The sequence below is a fragment of the Sitodiplosis mosellana genome, unplaced genomic scaffold (genome assembly GCF_009176505.1).
Source record: "Sitodiplosis mosellana isolate CC-2019 unplaced genomic scaffold, AAFC_SMos_1.0 Smas_scaffold_6226, whole genome shotgun sequence".
Taxonomy (NCBI): Eukaryota; Metazoa; Arthropoda; class Insecta; order Diptera; family Cecidomyiidae; genus Sitodiplosis; species Sitodiplosis mosellana.
Genome location: NW_022601467.1, coordinates 12,825,717 through 12,848,068, shown reverse-complemented (window position 1 = coordinate 12,848,068; position 22,352 = coordinate 12,825,717). Strand labels below are relative to the sequence as shown.

General features: G+C 37.2%; 1 protein-coding gene across 4 annotated transcripts; it reads left to right on the top strand.

Moving 5' to 3' along the window:
• The first annotated feature begins 12,562 nt into the window (after positions 1-12,562).
• Positions 12,563-22,302, top strand: LOC129579494 (prolyl 4-hydroxylase subunit alpha-2-like). 4 transcript variants are annotated; one of them, XM_055469629.1, is made up of 9 exons: positions 12,638-12,692; positions 13,390-13,435; positions 18,600-18,834; positions 19,191-19,342; positions 19,517-19,673; positions 19,975-20,159; positions 20,810-21,240; positions 21,372-21,662; positions 21,818-22,302. In XM_055469629.1, the coding sequence occupies exons 3-9, from the start codon at positions 18,629-18,631 to the stop codon at positions 22,055-22,057; spliced, it is 1,662 nt and encodes a 553-aa protein (XP_055325604.1). In that variant the 5' UTR covers positions 12,638-12,692; positions 13,390-13,435; positions 18,600-18,628; the 3' UTR covers positions 22,058-22,302. The 4 variants fall into 4 exon arrangements, with proteins under 4 accessions (XP_055325603.1, XP_055325604.1, XP_055325605.1 ...); XM_055469631.1 differs by lacking the exon at positions 12,638-12,692 and adding an exon at positions 12,746-12,877; XM_055469628.1 differs by lacking the exon at positions 13,390-13,435 and having other exon boundaries at positions 12,563-12,692.
• Positions 22,303-22,352: the final 50 nt, after the last annotated feature.

Below are 22,352 nucleotides of genomic sequence, written 5' to 3'. Positions count from 1 at the left end.
TCTCTCTCTCTCTCTCTCTCTCTCTCTCTCTCTCTCTCTCTCTCTCTTCATTTCACTTTGTGTGTTGGGTTTTTCTTCGGTATGCTGCTGAACTGCAGTAGCTGTATAAGCCATATTCGTAGTAGTTGTTTTGTTGTTGTTTCGTATATCGCAGTATTCCTCTTGAATAGTAGCGGTCTTTTGTGGTTGATCTTAGCAACGGTGTCGCTGAATACAACGAAATACACACACAAACACTTTGCGAGCTTTTAGGCTTATCGTTACTTTGTTTTCCATTTGATTTTATTATTGTTGCAAATTTTTGCTGCTGCTGCTGCCACTGTTGTTGTTATTATTGTTGTTTAGCTCCTCTTCGTTCGTTTGGTTCTCGTTTTGCCTCATCCAGGGTATCTCGTTGCATTAACAGCTTCAGGTATTCAAAGAAGTCAAATATATGTTTTTAGCTCAAATCTGTTGGGTATTTCTTTTTTGATGTAGTATACATCGCATTGATCCTCATTCTTTAGGTGACAAGTGTTTATCATTAATCATATTTTGCTGGGATTTTCACATCGTTGGTGTGAGACTGGCTGCGTGTGTGTGTGTATGTGCGTGTGCATTTCGGTCCGTTCATTTAAATCTTTTGTCCTTCAACACAACTGTGGAACAGCGAACGAGAGAGAGTAACGCAAACCCGATAATAATAATTGAAAGTTGTTTGCATTTTTTTTCTCCCTTACGCTCCTTCTGACGTGATCAGTATTGTTGTGCCGCAGGTTTGAATGTCATTACCAATATTTTGTCGGGTTCAATGAATGTCATCGAAATGATCGTATCAATGCTTTCGTTGCGCGTCCGTAAATTTTACAGTCGTTTAATGAATCCGTTACGGTTGTTTGTCACTCTTTTCCCTTCGATTAACCGGAAAAAAGCGATATATGATGATACGCATAAAGGCAATCATCAACAATGAACCGTATTTGAGTCAAAGACGCGAACACAAGTGCCTGCCATAATAAAGCGACTACAACGATGATGATCGTCGTCGTCGTCGTCGTCGTCGATGAAGAAGCGAAAGAAGAAGATTTGTTTTTTTCCTCTTGAAGAAATATATTCGAATGAAAAAGAAAAAAAAAGGAAAAAAAAAACAACAAAATACAGAATCTTTGAAAATCATATAAAATATACCAATCAGAAAACGGAGGAGAAAATGAACGCGGGCATTGAAACAGATAGAAGGAGCCGGCATTCACCAAACGAGCAGCATATAAAATCCATGTCAAAAGCAATTTACTCGCTTATTTCTACTACTGTAATACGCAGCGCGGCAAACATCTTAGTCAAAGAACGAAACGACGACGACGAGGAATCACAAGAAGAAGAAGAAAAAACCAAAAGGCATCGATGGAAGAGAGCAAAAGAAATGAGGAGAAGAGAAAAACGACTTCAAACGACCAAAGAAAACACACTCGTCTCGTGTGTGCTTGTGTATGTGTGTTGTTGTTGTGCTTGTGCGTGGACCATGCTTTGCATGCAGAAAGAACGACTGAATGAGACGGAGAGTACACGGGCCCCCGAGTAAAAGATGCAAGTTGTAAACGAGAAACAAAGAGAAAAAAAACAAAGAAGTAAGGCAAACTAAATGAAGAAAACAACATTACAGAATAAAAGTGTGCGCAACGAAAACAATAAGAAAAACAGAAACGAACCGCACGATCGATGTTGATGTCGGCTCAAATCGTAATTACTACACGTAATATGTTTTCGGCTCGAAATTGTTGTACACTCAACTCCCTTTGATTTTGTTCGGGCATCAACAGACCATCCACATGTAGCGTACAGTGTTTAATTCCGGACCGGAATATTCAATTGAAATTTGTTCGCACCACTTTCCAGTTGCACCGCTGATGGTGATGCACGAGCGTGCGCGCGACCACGTTGAAATGTTTTTTTTTATTCTTTAATTTTTCTTCTTCGTTCGTATAGTATTCCAGCTTCGAATGCTGCTTTGATGACAATCTCCTGTAGCATCCTTTTGTGCGAATAAAAAAAATTATTCCTCCAGAAAGCGACGATGATCTGATTTAATCGAATTGAATACATTCGTTGAACGATGTTGTTCTCTTTTTATTTCTCTTGCTGTCGCAACTTCAGTTCTCTCATCTATCACGTTCCGTACATGATAGCTCGTCTTTATCAATTCAATGGAATGGTTTTTTTTTATCAATTGGTTGGGACGTGACGGCTTCATAAGTTGCGACGTCTAGTCGTAGATCGAAAGTTTTGATTTAAAATCGTTCCGTCGTCCATTTCCTCTGGCTAATCGAAGCTGATGTAGCACAGGCTAAGCGGCAAGTCACTTGTTTCATGCTGCCGGACCCGGATCGGTTTTCGATAATAATTTTCGTCGGAAAAGCCAAGTTGAAAGAGACATTGTTTGTGTGTGTGATTGTGTAGTATGTATTGATTTTCACCAGAAATTAGGGGAGGTAATGACAAGTAAATAGCGTAAAAATGCAATCGAGTTGATGCAATTCACAATGCATCATGGGCCACCCAAAAGAAGAAGTATAGGCAATTTTTGTTACGGTCAACGGTAAACGTTCCACAAATAAAAGGGCGCATTATTTTCAAATGAGCCGCGCGATCGTAATCGGTGTAAAAATCGAAGAAGAAGAAGAAGAAGAAAACGAGGAAAAACAACAACTACACATACGTGTGGATAAAAGCGTAAGAACAAAAAGAAACGCATGCACATAATATATTATTGTCCGGCCTTTTGTTCAGTTATCTTTTCACTTCTCATTTCATTTTTATGGATTTCGCTCAACGCTTCTGTCATGCGTATCACGCTTTGTGCATTTCGTTCAAATCTTTTGTCAAGATTTTCAACACCGTTCAAACTATATAAGTTCCCTGTTGTTTTGACAGCATTTAATCTTTTTTGCCTTTGTTCGCATTGTGTGACCACATATGGGTGCATCGTAGAAAAAATGAGAAGAAGAAGAAGAAGAAGAAGAAGTGGGAGAGTTATATGAGCGATTGAACTGGTGCATTTATCTGTTGACGGAGTGCGACACTGGGCTAGTGAAAGAGAATCGGAGATAGGTTATGCGTGTAGAATGAGCGTGGAAAGGTCTCTCATGTGTTGCACTTTGGTGCGTTGCCCGAGTCCTGCGTTCTCGCTCATCATCATCATCGTCGTCGTCGTCGTCGTGCACAAATTCCCCAACAACAACAATGACAACAGCACCAGCAGCAGCAGCAACAGCACAAAGGAACACATCATGGAAAGTGACGAGAGAAATACGAAAACAACAAAGTATGTGACACCTGTAGCAATAACGTTTGATTGTTGCTACGCACCGAATCTATTTTCTATTTTGCCGTCATCGTTGTGTTTTTTTTTCTCGAACCGGCTCAAACTAAGCCAACAATGTACAAAATTGGTTGTTTGTTAATTTTCTTTCAGGTTTTTCTGATTTTTTTTTCCATTCTCGGCTTGCGTTACGCTTTGTAGTCGGCCTCAAATGAAATACCCTACCATTTCCAAGGATGATAATTTGTCGAATTCGACAGAACCAATTTGCAGTGGAAAATTAATTTTAGCGTAAAGATCTCACAGCATTTCGTTATGACTCCGATACTGTGTGCACAATGGAACGCGTAAAATGGCATTCAAAGAATTTCTCCCCTCCCTCCCTCCTTAGATCTCTCTCTCCCTCTCTCTCTCTTGAAATTTCATAATGTTCCGAAACGTATCGTTGCATTCAAAACAGGAGAAAATCGCTGGCTAGGATGGGGAAAATCGCTGGCTACAGCAGCAGTAGTAGTAGTAGTAACAGCATCTTCGACCAGTCGGCTCCAAATTCAAAGCGATACACTCTCAAGGATAGTCCCAGAAGTATGTTCAAACGCAAAATGCCGCCATTCTCATCACCCAAGAGCAATTGATGCTCAATAGCTTACCCAGACACACTCCAATTTCAATTAGTTGCGATGAATAATTGAAGAAAGAAAAAAACACAAACATACGGTTTTCGAGAGAATGGGCACGCTCGAAATGAAAAAGTTGAAGTGGACGTTTTCTTATTACATCCACGAAAACCATCAAAGTCGAAGTGAGAGAGTGAGTGAGAAAGAGAGTAGAAAATGATGATGATGACGGGCACACACACACGGGAATCGAGTGGGTGATATCTGAGTCATCAATCGCGAACAGCAAAAGAGAATGCAGGCCAATTGAAAGCGAAATTGAAAAATGTTTCGGTATTTATTGTTTGATGCTGCGTGTCACCTTACAAAGATCGATCTTTTCGATAAATATTAAGCAGTCGTTTGATTTATGATCGAAAATAAAAAAAAAAGAAATTAACGATTTAATGTTATTGTTGTTGTTATCGGTGTTTACGTTCTTTCATTCTTTGGATATGAGTGGTATTGTTGTTGGTGCGTTGTGCATGCTTCTCTCTCTTTTCTTATTTACTTTTTTTTTGAGAAAACACCGTACAAATGAAGCGAGCGAAAAGGGACGGTTTGCCACGAACTACATTAGTTGATTTCTCAACAAACGGTCATTGTGCGCTTTGTACCACACATATTTCAATTTCATTGAGAAATTCTTCGAATGTTTCGTATGATTGTTTTTTTCCTCGTATATCCGCCTTTTATCGCTCATAGTCGGTCTTACACCTTTCGATGGAATTCTTCATTTTTTTTCGTGAAGCATCATCATTTCATCAACAGCACGAAAGAAAAAAAAAAGCAACATGTAAGCATTGTGTGATACGCAATCTGTTCAAATCGTAAAGCAACGCACATTTTTCCCGAATAGAGACACAGTCAAAATTACATGAGAGAAAGAACGATGCGACAAGAGAAATGTAACGAGAAAAAAAAGAGAACACAGACAAGAATCGAGAACGACAAACGAGCCAATGTGTATGAAAATTGCGGTTTTAAATATTTAAACAACAAATTGATTGTATCATCTTAATTGTGCGGTCGGCTGGTGATTTCATTACTTGTATCATTTTACTGGGCGAATAAGAGCGTTTAATGATCAAAATAAAATAAATGAATAACATTGAGGTATTGCGAACGCGGGCGCACAGCACCAAACACAGCAACACGAAAGAAACAATTTTGAGAATTATATTACCTGTGTGTTGTTCATACACGATACGATGAGGCTACATTACCGATCGCGCGTTTGTTCGAATGGCGGCATCGAAGATGATCACATTGATAAATACATCGTGTTGTTTTTCATTTCAGATGCTTAGGTTAGCTGTTACTGACTCTGTCGTGCATATGAGCACATTTTCAGTTGTTCGTGTGTGTGTGTGTGTGTGTGTGTGTGTGAACAACCGTAGATGAGGTATCATTGAGCTGTGGAGTATCGTACAAACGATTTCTGGGAAATAGATTAATTTATTCACAAATTGAATGCAGAAGTATTTTCGAGAGATTGAAATCGGTGGAAAAAAAAACCAAAATATACTGAGAATATATCTGGAGAATATGTTTAAGGACCCTCTCCAACTGCCCGATTGCTGGTTACTTTGTAATAAATTCCAAATGCTCATGGTTTTTGCCATCCACGCTAATGGGTTCACAACACCGATAGAACGGTACAGATGAAATCTTAAAATCGAAATTTCCGAAAAGATTAAGAGGAAAAAACAGACGTACACACACATACAGGAATACGAACCATCGAAAGAGTTTGTTCTTCTCTGTGTGTTTTTTTCTTCTTTTTTGTAATATTTCGCACGGTGTGTTTTCGGTGTTCTCAATTCACATCTAATCAGCAGCTTCAATTTTTGTTTTTGCCTTGACAATTGCCGACTCAGTTATATTTCCATAGATAAATCGGCACCGTTGGTTCCGACCAACAACGATAAATATCCATTTTATGTGTCGCTCCATGTCTGTCTTTCGTGCGGCAAACTATAAAAAAAAACTAAAATAACAAGAGAGAAAGAAGATAACATCTATTTTCATCTCAATTTCAGCGTTGGCATTGCTCGTGTTGTGACAAATAGTGGTCTATACTAGCCATTGCACATTCCATATCATCCCAAATGGAATATCGGCAACTCACGACTAATCGTCGCTCATTAAATGAAGACAGACACACAACCACAATCCACAATACAATATTAAAATCACATATTCTTTTCGCTTGGTGTGTCTCTGTCTCAATTCAGCCGAGTAGTGTTCTGTGAGTGGTTTTTTTTTTCTTCCTCTCCAACAATCGTGGTACAATCACCGGTCGCGAGCGTGAGCGCGGGCGCGCATACTCAACTGGCCGCCAGTTTCTTTGAAACACCGTTCAAAAATTGTTTCGCCATAACGGTCATTAATTTGGTTTTAATTATGCATTCCGCAAGTGAGATTGCGACGTCACCAATTTAAATTCAATTTATAATTTTCTACCATATTCATACAAATTCAGAGAGATATTTTCTTATTCGGGCGCACACATTGGTCAATGGTTACGGTATTTTTTTTTCTTGAATTTTTTTCTTTTTTATTGTTGTTGTTGTTGTTGTTGTTGGTGCTGCTGATGTTGTTGTTTCGGCGGCTTCGTTGTTTGTTCCTGATTCCATTCTCCTGACTCACTCTGTCAACTCGAATACTGACGATTTCGCCCGTCGAATCAACAGCTTATAAATTGCAAATCAATCGTTGTCGTTTGATATTATTCGATTTGGCTCATTTAAATTATCTTTAAATAGTAAACAAAATATAAATAAATCGCACTAATTAGTAAATAATCGGCAAGAATAAAACGAAATCTCAGTATGGCACCGGTAAACAAATCTCTCTCGCGCGCGCAACGACATCAAAACGGCGAAACTATAAAGTGTCACGGCATGTGTAGCCCTCGCTCTCTTTCTCGCTCTCAATCGCTTGTATGCATTCTTTTCTTCCCCTCCCCCCCCCCCCTCGTACGGTTCCTGTGTGTATATATTTTTATATGCCGTGATACCGATTTATTTTCGACCGCAAGAAGGTAACACACAACACGAACAACAACAAAAAAAACATATTTATTTAAATGAAATGGTTATCATCACGGTTGGAGATAATGAGGCGAATATAAATACAAATAAAAGTAACACTGCATAGCCGAAAAAGGATTGCATACATTCTATGTCAAAATCCTACGCTCACGTGTTTGATGTACGCCGAAACATACATTCTTCTTTGTAATAATATATCGAAAGAACGCAGCCGTCATCTCTTTGGCTGGGCCTGGGCTGCTTACACACACACACACACTCTCTCTCTCTCTCTCTCTCTCTCTCTCTCTCTCTCTCTCTTTCTCTCCATCTTTCTCTCTTCGATGAAACCGTTGGAAAACTTCGCTGTTGATATTTTCGCTCGGCTTCTCTGTCTTTCTCCCTTTCGATCGGCGCGCAAGTGCACTCTTCACTCACTCTCTTCGAAAAAACGAAAAATTCCTCGAATATCTTGCTACCACGGAAAAAGTACCAATTCTATGAAAACTAGTCGTATAATTCATGTTTTCTTTTCATCTCTCTATTATCATTATGTCGCAAGACGCGAGTCACAAGTCGGATCTTTTAATATTTCGAAAAAAACAACAACATTTCGTTCGGTTCGACACTGGTTTATTGCCAACCACACATACCTGCTATGCTCTCCAAGCCGAATCGTTCATACTTTCGATTCACCTGTTGCCCAAAAATCAAGACGATGAAACATTCAGTTTTTTTTTCTGCTCGGAGAATTTCGTAAAGGACAAACGTATATTGCAACCTTTATACGTATATACCAAGATATTATTAAATGAACATAACTAAAATAAATTATGAACGTGTTTTAATTGGTTGTTGGCAGCGCAATGCCTTCACTTTGATAATTAAAAGTCTATTAATTAGGCTCAAGCTGTCTCCAGATTGCGCATCGAGATATATAGAGAGAAAATAAGGCACATCGAAATGGCGAATGCATTCCAAACAGAACGATGTACAAGAGTTTGAAGGATGAAAACAGAAGAACGTAAGACAACCAAAGGATGGCAAATCGAAGAAACTGAATAAAAGTATTGAATTAAACGATGGGAAATCATATACGATACAGCACACAATTGCCTCGTCATCGGTGCTGCAAGATCAGAAATTAAGACAGGGAAGAAAAAAAAACAGAAAGAACAACGAATGAAGACAGAGAGCGCGAGAGAAACAAGTAGAAAAAAAAAGCTCATCACACCGCGGCTCATCGATCGCATATTGAATGTTTCGACAACGATTTTTTGTTGGAACAGCGCGATATTTCTATAAAGAAACCATATCGAGGGGCAATATAACGAGACGTAAAATATTACGTTGTGTGCTTCCTATAATATCCGATTTTATATGTTCTGCTCCGTTGTGCCGACCGATTTATTTCACATTCACAGTGCCTTTGCATTCTATATCACACCGGATCGGATTGAATCGGATGTATTCGGAACGTGTGCGCATCTCAGCATTTTGAAGTGTGCGTTGTTTGTATTTATTTCTCTCCCTCTCTCTCTCTCTCTCTATCTTGGCCATTTAGAAATTCATGCAAATAGAAAAAAAATCGATGGAGTATATCATGGATTCCTATTGGTCGGTATATTTTTATTTTAACTTTTTTCCCTATTTTTTTATCATGTCGAAACTTTGCACATTGTGGTGGTGTTGCACGGTATTGCTGCTGCTGCTGCTGCTGCTGTTGTTGTTTTATTTTTATTTCTTCTTAAATGTTCGTTTATTCCATTTGTTGGGTGTTCAGCTGTGAAGGTTTTCGGCTTCAATGTTCGTTTGAAATTTGCCGGCTGTCGCAGTTCTTCATAATTAATGAAATAATTAATTGAATATATTTTTTTTCGTTTGTTCGTTTGTTCGTTTGTCCGCTCGCATTTTTATTCCTCCCGTAAAATTCCCAATGAACGAATGGTTCGATTGCATTCGAAGTCAAAGCAATTGGTATATCAAAATATACAAATCTTACCATCATCAGAATAAATTGCGGTGGAAGATTTATTTTTGTTGGTACGTTTTTTTTTAATCCTGAGAACTGAGAGTCGGTGGTGTTTCTACAGGGCATTCATTTAATAATGTCTTGGCCTCATACCGGTACAATGGTGCGTGCGTTTGTGTGCCTAATGTTGAAACGTTGTTTTCTTCAAGTCCCAATCAAATTACCCTCATGGCTTCACATTTTTGTCACATTTCACATCCAATTCGATCGACCATTCTTTAAATATGGAAATTTGACACCAATCGCGAATTGCGTATGAATTTTCGCTGAAATGTTGCTCGTGTCGCACAAAATTTCATAGCGTTTCCATACGAAAAATGATCTTCGAGTCTGAAATTCTGCAAGAAAATCGGATTAAGGAGCTGGAAAATTTCAATCTGAGGATTAATGTATCTTGGTGTTGATGTATCAATGTATTTAAAACATGGAAAACGAATTATTCGGAAGTGCCATAGTGTGCTTCTGTTGGTATACGATAGAAATGCGGTACCTTTATTTCTCGGTCGATTTTGTGTGCAGCATCACAAAATGCCGACGTCATTCGTTTAATTAATGCGATTTCACAAACGACAACACCGGAATACATTTCATTTAAAGGAAAAAATATTGATATTAACACATTCTTATCGTGTTTTTAGTAATAATACACCTACGATATCAGCATTTTTCACCATATAAAATGTTCCAGATCAAAGAAGACGAAAAATGATGAGCGTTGATGTTTTCGGAGGTGGCATCGTGTTGCTCTTTCTCTCCCTCTCTCGCTTTATCGCTCCTAAGATGGAAGAAAAATAAAACACAGATGACATATAATTAAGAGCGACATCAACACAATATTGATAAAAGAAGAAGCGATTTCGAATGGAATTTTCGATTAAAACGACATGACAATTCATTCAATATTTATGTATTCTGGTAATCTGGTATTTATGGCGACTTTAGCTACCAAATGCGTATCGATTCAATCATTTGAAATGAACGAAATCGTTTGTTACGTTTTAATCAATTGATCGTTTTCGAATTTCAGAGAATAAGAAAAAGAAAAGCAACAACAGCACAATAATTTATTTGCATTTAAACATAATTTCAAACTGATAAAACAAACGATGTAATTATCGCCTTCTGATAAATCGCTTGAAACTGTTTGTTCCCACGTTTGTGTTTTTGATGGATTTTGCGATCGTTATCCAGTTTCAGGTCTATCTTTGCTGAATGCCTGCCGTTTTTATTTTCCATCTGCTCTTCTGGATGATGAGTGGGCATGATTCATCATCTCAGACGACAACGAAGACGAAGATGACGCTAGGGAAAAACACTATGCAGCAGGTCAGGTATGGCCGGAGCCGCCTTTTGATCTTCTTTTCATTGAAACGGAGAATTAAAAAAAAATATCGCACTAAAATCGTCAATGGTTTCTTTTGATTGAATAAATGTGTTTGCCTAATCGATTAACCGCAATCGATCATAATTCATCAATTCAAGAACAGAATCCACAATTCGAATAGATGTTTGAATTCATTTGCCTTCAGCTAGCCCAAATGCATAGTGTCGTCGTCGTCGTCGTCGTCATTGTCGCTGTTGGCTTAAAGTACCTGCCCACCACCATCATTAATTTCATTGTAGACGATAGAGATGTTAGCGGCAAAACCAGACGAGAGTCGAAACGTCATGCAGACGACAAAATAATTTGTGCATTCTTTATCTACTCAATTCAAAAAGTTGAGCACATTCGGTCATATCACTTAAGCTCATTCCACATACATTTTTTTTTGTTTCTCACGCAGCATTTTCTCTATTTCGCACACAGTACTAGTGCACATTCATCCAGTAATGCAGTGCAAAGTGGTATGTTTATTCAAAGAAGAAATGGACTGACTGCAGCGAAAACCATCATAGTCTCAATTTGAGGTGGGCCAGCGTTCAAAAAGACTGTGAAGACACCCATATAATGATAATAATCATAAATACTAAAGAGAAATAAGAAGAAGAAGAAGAAGGAGGAAGAAAAAAAACGCCCGATCACAAAAAGTCGGTACGTTTGATATCATAATTGGCTTATGGTCGGCATTATATAAGACATTTCGTATTGACATGTTTAATAATTTGGTGAAAAATTTACTCTCTGACTCTGACCTGTTTGTGTGTTTCTAATAATGTCTTCACCATTCTTGTTGTTCTATCTCTCTCTCTCTCTCCCTCTCTCTCTCTCTCTTTTATCTCTCTCCCTATGCCTTGCATCTCTTTCTCTTCGGACTTTTGATTCGGTGCTGCGGTTGGCTACTAATAAATCAAACTACCGACTTTTTCTTCAGTTCGTTCATTTGGTTGTCAGACAGTTAGATAAGTTTCTATCAGGAAATACTTCCGCCTTTTTCGGATGTGTTTATGCGTTCGTGTTTCTTTTCGTTTCTCAATTGTAATAGTTGATTTCCTTTTGTTGAAGCCGTTTATCAGCAAAACCGTTCATCTTCCAATCTATTCGAATTGAATTATTATTGGCCCCTGCATTGAAAGGCACCGCAAAATTACGTTCGGCATTTTTCTTTCAAATCACTTGAAAATCCCAGGAAAATACGTTAGGAAATGAATTGCATTTTGTAAAATTGATTTCACACTGAATATTCTTACAAGTTCCCCGTGTCTGGATGAAGTTGATTCTTTTTTTTTTCAAGAAAAAAAAAGCTTTTAGAAGCAAGAACAAAATTTCGCCCAAATGTATGCAAACCGAATCGTTTGACCAAAGTTTTCAGTTTGTTAAGGACTTGAGAAAGCCTTTTGAAAAGGGATTCTCAGGCATATTCATCTGTCATGATGATGTATGCTGGTGTGGTGAACATCAACTCACATTGGAATGCTTGAAATCGATCGTTGTGGAATCTTGTCACCGACATTCAACAAACAAATTCAAATCATTCAACGGCAATCAATCAACTTGAAAACCAAGCATGCACAGCAATTTACACATCATTGGTTTTATCTGCTTTATACTGATAGTATACAAATCCATTGAATTGACTGACAGTCTTAGAATATATATGTATGTGCATTAATGCTTGAATCGATTGCAACCATGGTGAAATGCATATTTCAGACACTGCACAAATGCATTGTCGATGTGTGTATGTCTCTGTCTGTGTGTATTTATGTTTGCGTGGGTTGTTGTTGTTGTTTTGTTCACCGGCTACATGCATTTCATACATAAATACAAAAAAAAAAAAAAATCACCAATTGAACACGGTCGGATGCGGAATAAAAATACACAAACATTGAGGCAGGAATGGATATGGAATCAGTGTGAATGCAAAATTAAAGAAACACACAACAAGACAAAATAATGAATTAGTCGCTTCGTTCAACTTGCTATATGTTCTATGTATTTTGGGCCGTTGATGTTGATGTTGCCATTGTTATTGCTGTTGCGTATGCTACGTGATGTGCGATGAATGAATGAGTGTGTGAGTGCAGCACACGACTCACCATCCTATGCATGTATTTATGTATACGGGATCATGAATTTGATGTGTACATACATTCTCGATGGCGAGGAGCAAACGAACAGAGTCTGCGCGAAACAGGCATCATATGGTTTTGTATTGTGCGGACTGTCAATTAGTCGTAAATGTTAACTTTTGGTGTTCGGCTCGATTAAGTTAGTTTAGTTAATATCTCGTGTGAGTGTTTCTTCTCTTTGAACTTCCTTGTTTTTCAGTTTTTATTTGCTGTTGTTGTTTATGTTTAAAATAAAATTTTATTGCCATCGATAAGCGCATTTATTTCCACAAATATTTGATAGAAAACAACCGGCAATTTTGTTGTTTTTCCTTTGTCTGCCCGTCTGTTTTGTGTAAATAATTTGGTAGGCACAATCAAAACATCAATTCATTTCAAATCATCAATCGGTTTTAATTAATTTCAACTTGACTGTGAACACAAATCACTCAATAAAAAGAAAAAGAGTTTTGAAATGGTTATTCTAGAGCTAACGCCGAATTTCAACAGAGTAGCCCAAATTCACCAAGTTACAAAGTTTCCTTTATAAAATGGTGTTTATGTGAGTTTGTGTGTACGTGTGGTCGTTCAGAGGAATTACGGTTTCATGTGAAAAATGGAATATATGCATTTTCGTCCGTTACTCGGATTTCCTCTTAGTTTAACGATTTTTCTCGAACGAAATCGTTCCAAAAATATTCTAGAACAAATGCCAAATACTTTATTCTGGCTGTATGATAAAGAGTAACGTTCTCATTCTGCATGCTCAATTTCTTTTTCTCTCTTTCTCTCTCTCTCTCTTGGTCTCTTGCTCTCTCTAACGTACGTTGTCTCTGTGTACTCGATGCACGTTGTACGCTGTGTGTACTGATTACATAGAACAAAATCGAGATTATAACGCAGCAACCAAACAACGACTTGCACAGTGAGTACATAACATGCGATAAATATTTATTAAAACGTTTATGAGAGCAAAAAACGAAAGAACGACGTTTTTTTCTGCTGCTGCTGCTGCTGCTCTTGTTGTTCGTATGTACATAGCCATTGCCATCTCTTGTATGGCGCATAGCGACACAATATACGACGATACGAGTTGTCGAGGAAGTGTGTGCGTGTGCCATGTACTACGGAGTATCACGTACGCATCAAATTCTCACTCGTAAGCCACACTCAATGAATGATGCTACTGCTGCTGCTGCTGCTAGTGATGTTGATATGGAACAGTAGAACGGAATGATTTTATATTACAATTTTTCCGCATTTCCATACATTATCACAATTCAGCACTGGAAATTGTAGAGCAACAACGATCACATGCAAACTAGTCGCGAGAGAGTCGAACGTTTATCGAAGCAAAGCGGCTGCTTGTTGCTTTCGACAATAACAACAGCAACAGCAACGGCAACGTATAGTTGCTTGAGTTAGAGAGAGATTTCAAATATTCATTTGAACCGTTTTAATTGATGGTATTGTTCTAAGCTGCTGCGGGGCCCTGCTTCAATTTGGCGGTGTGAGCTCTTTCTCTTCTCAATGCTGCACTTGTGACAATGGGCCCAATTGAAGTGCAGAAGAAAGAAAGAAAGAAAACAACACCGTGAAGCAACAGATGAAATTTAGCGATTCTAGTTTCAATTTTAATCAAGAACAATGGTAATGAAGAGAGCAGATGAAAGAGAAACATGCGAATAGTTTAATTAGCAAGCGTAAATTTCATTCCGTTTGTTATACTTCCACTGTGCGCTTTATTTCAATTGACTCCTCTTCGCTACGCCACACTCTTCTTCTTTTTGTTTGCTATTGCCGTTTGTTTCTCTTTTAATTTTGTTTTTGTTGTGTGTGCATAATTTATGTTGCGCAATAGCAAGTGCTAATGACTTTGTACACTGAGAGTAGAAAAAAAGGGTAAAAACGAACAAACTATTCATCACGTTGGCCACATATAATTTTATAACATATTTATTATTGTTGATGTTGTTGTGTCGAACTGATAATGATGAGATACATGTGACGATGCTGTTGATTTTCATGAAGCACATCACCATTTAACCGCAATGCACTAATGTTTCATGGCCGGATTTATTCAATTAATTGTGTTTTTTTTCGTACTTTTTCTATCGACGATTATCAGTTATTTCGTTGAAAAAATGAATCACGAAAGAACGTTTCGAATCACGATTCGACGCGGTGTTCGTAATTAATTAAAACGGTGTATGGTTTTCTCTCTCTCACTCGCTCTTTCGTTTCCATGGCGTTTCATTTCGAAATATGTATGCAAAAAAAAAAGAAAACAAAAAACAAGCTGATGTGAACTTTTTCCATCAAACTAGAGAACAATCAAGCCAAACAAATATGTACGTAGGCACTTGTGGTATTCGTATGCTTGCGCCGGGTGGTATTATGTTTCACTTAACCTTAAATCATAATTTAAAGTCATTTTAATAATGCAAGCATTAGCGAAACACAGAAATGCGCGAAAAGAAAAATGTATGACAAGTAGAACGGAACACAGTTGGCATTTGCAACCGAAAAAGTGCACAGAGAGACATAGAGAAAAAAAGAGAGAGAGAGAGAGAGAGAGAGAGAGAGAGAGAGAGAGAGAGAAACATGCAAATCAAAAGAATAGCAGGAATATGATGAGGACAAAATAATTTTACTCACAAATCAAGCATATAAATTGTGCGCGCACCTATGTATTTAAAATTGCTATAACGAATCGAAAATTTTGCAAAATCAAATTTTCCTCCAATTAAAACCCCTTATTTCGTATACGTATGTTTGTTTAGTCTGACACGTCTTTAAAATCGGTCGCTGATTGGCACATTCGACAAATGTTTGCCGATTAATTTGAATTAACAAAGCTTATTTTTCGCAATATCTACAATAAGACAACAATAACCAAGAAAAAATCGCCGTTTTTAAAGAAGTCTTCAGTTGTCAATGCAAAGTCAAATGCATTTGTAATGCCTGGATTCATGTGGGCCGAGAATGCTTCATGCATTCTGCATTTATTGATTCACGATATGACGGAAAAAAGCATCCAAGTCAGTAACAATTCAATTGGAATAAGGTGTGCGTCTTCGGTTTGCGTTTTTTGGTCGTGATGGGTCTTAGATTTAGATGTAGGTTCTAGTTTCACACCCAATGTGGATTGAAAATGAATACAATTCGAAAATTTTGTTTCGACATTATGATAGCTCTTAAATTGACCTTGATAACATCTCACTTTCGATGTGATTACACTCCAGCCTGAAAATGAGAACAAAAACCGGCATGAATCGAGAAAGTTCCATTGAAATTTCGAGAAAAAAAAAGAGTTGTCATTCGCTCTTCCGTTTGTACAATCGTTTGGTTCTATTCGTTCTTTACGCATTCATTCATTGTCTAATCTCAAGCCTAATCAAAAATCCAAATCTCTTCGGACGAAAGAAATTGTTTCTCGAATGAGAAAAAATGGTAAAAGTACAGAGAAAATGTGAAACAAAAATCCAACTCACGAAAAGCAGGAAATTAAAAAGAAAAACGCCGTTAAGAGATTAAAAAGCAAACAGAAAAAAATACATATTTGGGAGTAAAAATGTTTTTGGTTAGTTTTCGATCATATATGAAGAAAGCGAAACGTTGCGATTACGTGATTTCCTTCTGCGACAACAACCGTTGATAATGAAAGTACTTTTTTCGCTGCTCGAAAGCGGCAACAAAGCATAAGCTGATTGTTTTTTTCTTTTGAATGAGTACTAGTACGTCGCATTGTAAACGAAGTATTTGATTAAACTGTTTAATTAGTATTGTTTGACTTTTTTCTTCCAATTCAAATACTGCTTACTAAAATGATATGAATTAAAATAATGATATGAAATAATTTAAGAAGAAACTGACGAAATAATTCGGAAAAAGTCACGTAGTTGTTCTGACAAATGCACTACGTATTTTTGCACAAAATATTCCAATATCTGTCAGAATATATAGAGCGAATAACAATATTGTAAATAAGGGAACGTATATAAACAAAAAAAAATGAGATGAAATGTGTCAATTTCATTTCGAACTAAAAAGTATATTTGCCAAATAAAAATGTTCAGTGTAGTTAACCTATCTTTAAGATATGAAATATGTAAACTTTTTTTTTCGTTTGAATACAGCATCTGAGAAGAGATGACACATAAAAGGGAAAAAAATATTGTCAAAAAGTTTCTTACCTCAAAAATGATTCAGCCAATAGGCGCACTTTCCTGGCAGTATATAAATAACGAAATCGAGAAATTCTAATCATTTAGGCCTAGAGTCAGTTGAATTATATCGAAGTTTCTCGGAAGTTATTTAGCCAGACGGTAAAATAACATTTTTAAACGGAACAAACGTACATATTTTTGCACATTTTAATTATTTGCATAAGGAAGAGGAACATTCTGTAATTTTGAATTTTGTTCGAGATTTCAAACTCAATGCTGAGACCACTTACAACATTGACAATACTCTGATGTATTTTTAATGTGTACTGGAATTTGGTTTGGTCATACAAACGCAACGACAAACATAGCACTAATAGCATTGAGAGAATTGTTACATTCAATGTTCCGAAACTCTTTAAAATACATCTGTATCTACACCTATGCAGAAAATTCAATTTCCATCTTTCCATTTTGGGTCTCTTTAATTTCATTCACGTTTCGGATTACAACTTTATAACGAGCGCAGTAAAAAAGCAAATAAAACATAGCACGAAATCGATAAGAAAGTGATAATAGTTCGCGAAGCAGGGCCGCTGGCATTCTTTGTGAGAAAGACAGAACATTTGTGAAAAAAAAAAAATTGGATGAAACGTGTCAATATAATTTTGAATCGATCGTCAACTGGAAAATATATTTGCAAAATAGAAATGAAACGTTTCCGTCCTCAGAAGAGACTCATTTTATTATTAGAATTAAAAAGACTCAGTTTGTTGTTGATATTTTCAAAACGAAGAAGTAAACCTTCTCTATTCTAGAGATAGAAAATGTCAAAAGTGTAAAAGTGTATGTGTGTGTGTGCAATGCACATTGCACACTGTGCATCTCTATATCGATTCGCATAGAATGAATTAATTTAACGCTGTAAAGCTTTTTATCCCACAAATGCAATTAGAAAATCCATTTTCTAAATTGAAAGACGACACAATTCCGACGGATGTTGCTGCGTTTGAAATTCCTTGTTTCTGCAATTGTCGATGAAAGGAAAACTCTAGGTGAACGAACGAGCGAGTGAACGTACTAATGTAATTCTACAAACAAAGTCCAAATGCTAGACTATGCATTTCTTAAAATATTAATTACGCAAACATGTTGAAATGACTTACGTCTGTGTGTTTTTTTTTTGTTTTCTTCTTTTCTTTTTGATTAACGAATGGAAACGCTAAATAATTACTCAAATTAAATATGTTCAGAGTATTCGAAGTGTCGAACAAAATTGTTGAGCATTTTCGTTCAGTTGATGTAATGGATCTGGTCTAATTGTTGGATTGTGCAAGTGTGAGAATAATATAACATAATAGCCCACACAATCGAAGCTCACTTTTCGGTTATTCTGAACGACCAGTTGATTGAGATTGAACGTAAAAACTAACGAATAACCAAGATTTAGATGGGGATGAAAACGAATATCGTCGCGCAGCAGACAATTTGCGAACTGTTTGCGTCTATCAATCAAATAGACTCAATGATAAGCACGAGACATCACCGAATGCAAAATTAATGATGCTTGGGAACATCATCAATTTTGCTTAAGTCGTTATTGCCCGCGTGCAAATACTCCAAAACAAAGCTGAAAGACATAAAGCAGACATTTGACATGTTGTTGTTTGGCAAACTTTGTCAACAATATTCCAAAGAAATTAGTCATATCAATCTGAGTTACGCATGAAATTCGTTCCATTTATCTAACTCTGACGCATATTTTCATTCATTTGATTTACACCTTTTCTCTCTCATTAAAACATCTCACACACGGGGGGTGTTTTGCTATGAGATGAAGTTACAACAATTGCCGGTTTTGTTTGCTCATCCAATTCGAATTATCTAATTAACCACATTTCAATTTGTTTATTTCGCAAGCAGATCGCGTGTAAATTTTAATACAAAGAAAAATGACGTTCAACAATGTAAGCAACCGACGAATTCAAATCGTATTCATTGCGTGCATCATTTCAATTGGATCGATTCGATTTTGTGCGGCTGAACTGTTTACCGCCATCACTGAATTGGAAGATCTATTGGATACTGAAGCGGTACTGATAAACAATTTGGAGGCATATGTGGAGGCTCAAGAAAAGAAATTAAATTTCTTAAGAAGGTAATAAAGCCCTTTTTTCCCATTAAAACGATACAATACAAATATGTTCATGTTCAACGACGACGATGTCGTTGTTGTCGTCGTCTTCGTCGTCGTCGTCGTGTCGCATCTGTTATTCATTATCATGTAAATGGAAATCGGATTTTCTCTGTCATTGATTGAATTCATTATTGTTGTTTGTCATGTTCATTGTGTTGTTATTGTTGTCATGTTTACTTGTGACGATATGCGTTCATGCGTGCGCCCGCACACGTCGTTGCCGTTTCGTCGGCATTTGTCTACATTGTATGTACTAAGATACTATGGGGTTTTTGAATATTGTGCACTCAACGCATACAAATTTCCCAAATTATTAGGCGAATCAGCGAATATCAGAGGGAACATGATGAAGCATCCAGGGACATAGGTAAATACATATCGAATCCAGTCAATGCATACCTCCTAACAAAACGTTTGACCAGCGATTGGAGCATCGTCGAACAGGTGATGTCGCACGATCTTGCTAATGGTTAGTAAATCATGTTATTGATTCAATTACTCGACTGCAAACATCTATCTCTTGATTGATTTTGTGCAAATATATGTATAAATTTATGAAATGACAAAGTCACCTTTGGATCCGTGTGCACAAACGGATGATTAAATGCAAACATTTGAAAAAAAAACACTTTCTTTGGTGCAGAATACTTGGAAAATGTAACGTTACACCGAAATCTATTGAAATTCCCGTCTGATGAAGATCTAAACGGTGCAGCGGTTGCACTGACACGTCTTCAGGATACATATAAATTGGACACGGCAGAAATTGCACGCGGTGAAATCAATGGCATCAAATACAGGTGAGGTGTTAATCTAAGAGACAGAGCATTCGCACACGGAATGCGAATGCAGTGAAAAGAATCGATTTTAAAATGGGTGCTGAATATGAAACAATAACGATGTCAAATCGATCGTTTTTCTTTAACCATTCAATTCACATTCACTTTATTCGGCACGAGCATTAAAGTAGCGTTTTATCTTTATTTTTGACTCTGTGTGTTTGCACAGTATAGCGTATTGGCTAGACGTTTGTCATTTTATGCAATTCTCTTTTTTGTTTCTCTTCTCGATGCGGCGTTATGTTTTGCCGACGGTGTTTAGTTCGCAAATGTCGTCGCACGATTGCTTCGAAATGGGACGGCAATCGTATTTGAATAGCGATTATTACCATACATTATTGTGGATGAACGAGGCAATGGCTAGATTGAATAACAATACCAACGACCCAGCGATCGTTCCAAAGTCTGACATTTTGGAATATTTAGCGTTTTCCGTGTTCAAACAAGGTAAGTCACATTTGAAAATGGTGAGAAGTCACCAAAAGGTGAATCTTTTAAATTCCATACGTAAACCACTCAATAATAAAAACAGCAACAGCAACAGCAACAGCAATGCAACAACAGAATAAAAAAATGAGAGAATAATAATGAAATAACAACAATGTTGCAGCGCAACGCTAACTAAAAGGCAACATTCGCCAAATACCTAGCTAGTCTATGACTATATACAAGCAAAGAAAAGCCGAAAACCATTGCAAGCTTATTAATTTTTCACGGCAACATTTAATGCGTTAAGCTCATATAAATTCATCGGAAGACAGATAGCATCTTTTGCACGAGCACAAGTCAAATTCTTACATGTCATTTTCATTAAGTTTTGCTACTTTACAATTTGGTTTTTCGTTTTCGTTGCACAACACAAGCCATAAGCATCGATAGCATTTGAGTAACCTTTCTCGACGAACGTTGCATTCAATCGAAAGTTGTATGGTTAATTCATCGGATTAAGGAAAACTTTTAATACCTTTTATTTTCTGTGTGAAATGATTGTTGCGTGTGTGTGTGTGTGATCGTAACGTCATAACAGCATAAAATCTTTCACACAAATGAAACGTGCTCACCTAAGTGGAAAATGTGTCAATTAAAAATCATTACAGGCGACATTCCTACGGCTTTGGAAATGACAAACGAATTGCTGAATTTGGTGCCCAACCATGAACGAGCCTCTGGAAATAAGATATTTTACGAAAAAGAATTGGCCAAAGAAACGGAAGCAAAAGCCGACAAGATGCTACGCGGTGATGATGGCTCACCCGACCTGGATTATGACCAAGCAAATACTGTACAAACTGCGATTTATACGTCGGAAGAGCGTAAAAATTACGAGAAATTGTGTCGCGGTGAAATAAAGCCGGACGCCAAATTTCTATCCAAATTAAAATGTCGATATGTAACAAATAAATCACCATTTTTGAAAATTGCACCACTAAAATTAGAAGAGGCTAGTCTAACACCATACATTGTAGTTTATCATGATGTGATATACGACCGTGAAATTGAACTGATTAAACAAATGGCAAAACCACGGGTAAATAAACTTTATATTTAAATTGATCCATTTCGAGCCGAATTGTAGTAGCGCTTAAGAGGTTTTATCGAGAGGGCGAAATAGATAGTGAAAGTGGAAAAATAAATAATTTATCACATGTATAATTGCAGTTCCGCCGAGCCACTGTTCAAAACCACAAAACCGGTGAACTGGAAGTGGCTACGTACCGAATAAGCAAATCGGCTTGGCTTAAAGATATTGACGATGACGTTGTACGAACGATTGGATTGCGTGTTGAAGATATGACCGGTTTGACGGTGACCACAGCCGAAGATCTACAAGTGGTTAATTATGGTATTGGCGGTCATTATGAGCCACATTTCGATTTTGCACGTGCAGAAGAGGTAAATGCATTCGCTTCACTCGGAACTGGCAACCGCATTGCTACCGTCCTTTTCTATGTGAGTAACATTTTCTTTTGCCTATTATCTTTTCACTCTTTGCGTAAATATTGACTTGGGAAGACTCAAAAACAAACCATTTTTTTCATTCTCTTCATCTTTTCGTCCAATATTCATTATCCTTTTCTTGTGTTTTTTTTGTGTTCAATTTTCAGATGAGCGATGTATCACAAGGTGGTGCCACAGTATTTACACAAATTAATATAGCGTTGTGGCCACGGAAAGGTTCGGCAGCGTTTTGGCTTAATTTGTACCCATCCGGAGATGGTAATTATTTGACACGGCATGCGGCTTGCCCCGTGCTAACCGGCTCAAAATGGGTTTGCAATAAATGGTTGCATGTTGTTGGTCAGGAATTCCTCCGGCCATGTGGACTCGATAAAGATGAACAATAGCATCGATCCAAATCAATCAATTCTTCGAAATCATTCTCAACCATTGCGCTGAAAAAAAGAATGCATTTTTCCGTCGTTGCTCAACAACAACCATAAATTGTCCATAATGTTAATAACACCGAAAATGAATTTACATTTGTCTGTTTGATGATTTTTTTTTTCTCTCCTCTTTAGCTCTTTAAAATGTTTTGCATAGAATAATTTCCATAAAAAAAAATCGAAATAAAAAGAAAATAAACATGGAATTTTAAACTTGTTTAATATTTGATTTTGGATCCGTTCGACTGATGATTCC

Bases quoted from the DNA above. Each gene is read 5' to 3' on its own strand.
- LOC129579494 (XM_055469628.1), top strand. From the start codon at position 18,629: ATGACGTTCAACAATGTAAGCAACCGACGAATTCAAATCGTATTCATT. The intron at 20,160-20,809 runs GTAAGTCACATT...AAATCATTACAG, and splicing joins GTTTTCCGTGTTCAAACAAG to GCGACATTCCTACGGCTTTG. The intron at 21,663-21,817 runs GTGAGTAACATT...TTCAATTTTCAG, and splicing joins TTGCTACCGTCCTTTTCTAT to ATGAGCGATGTATCACAAGG.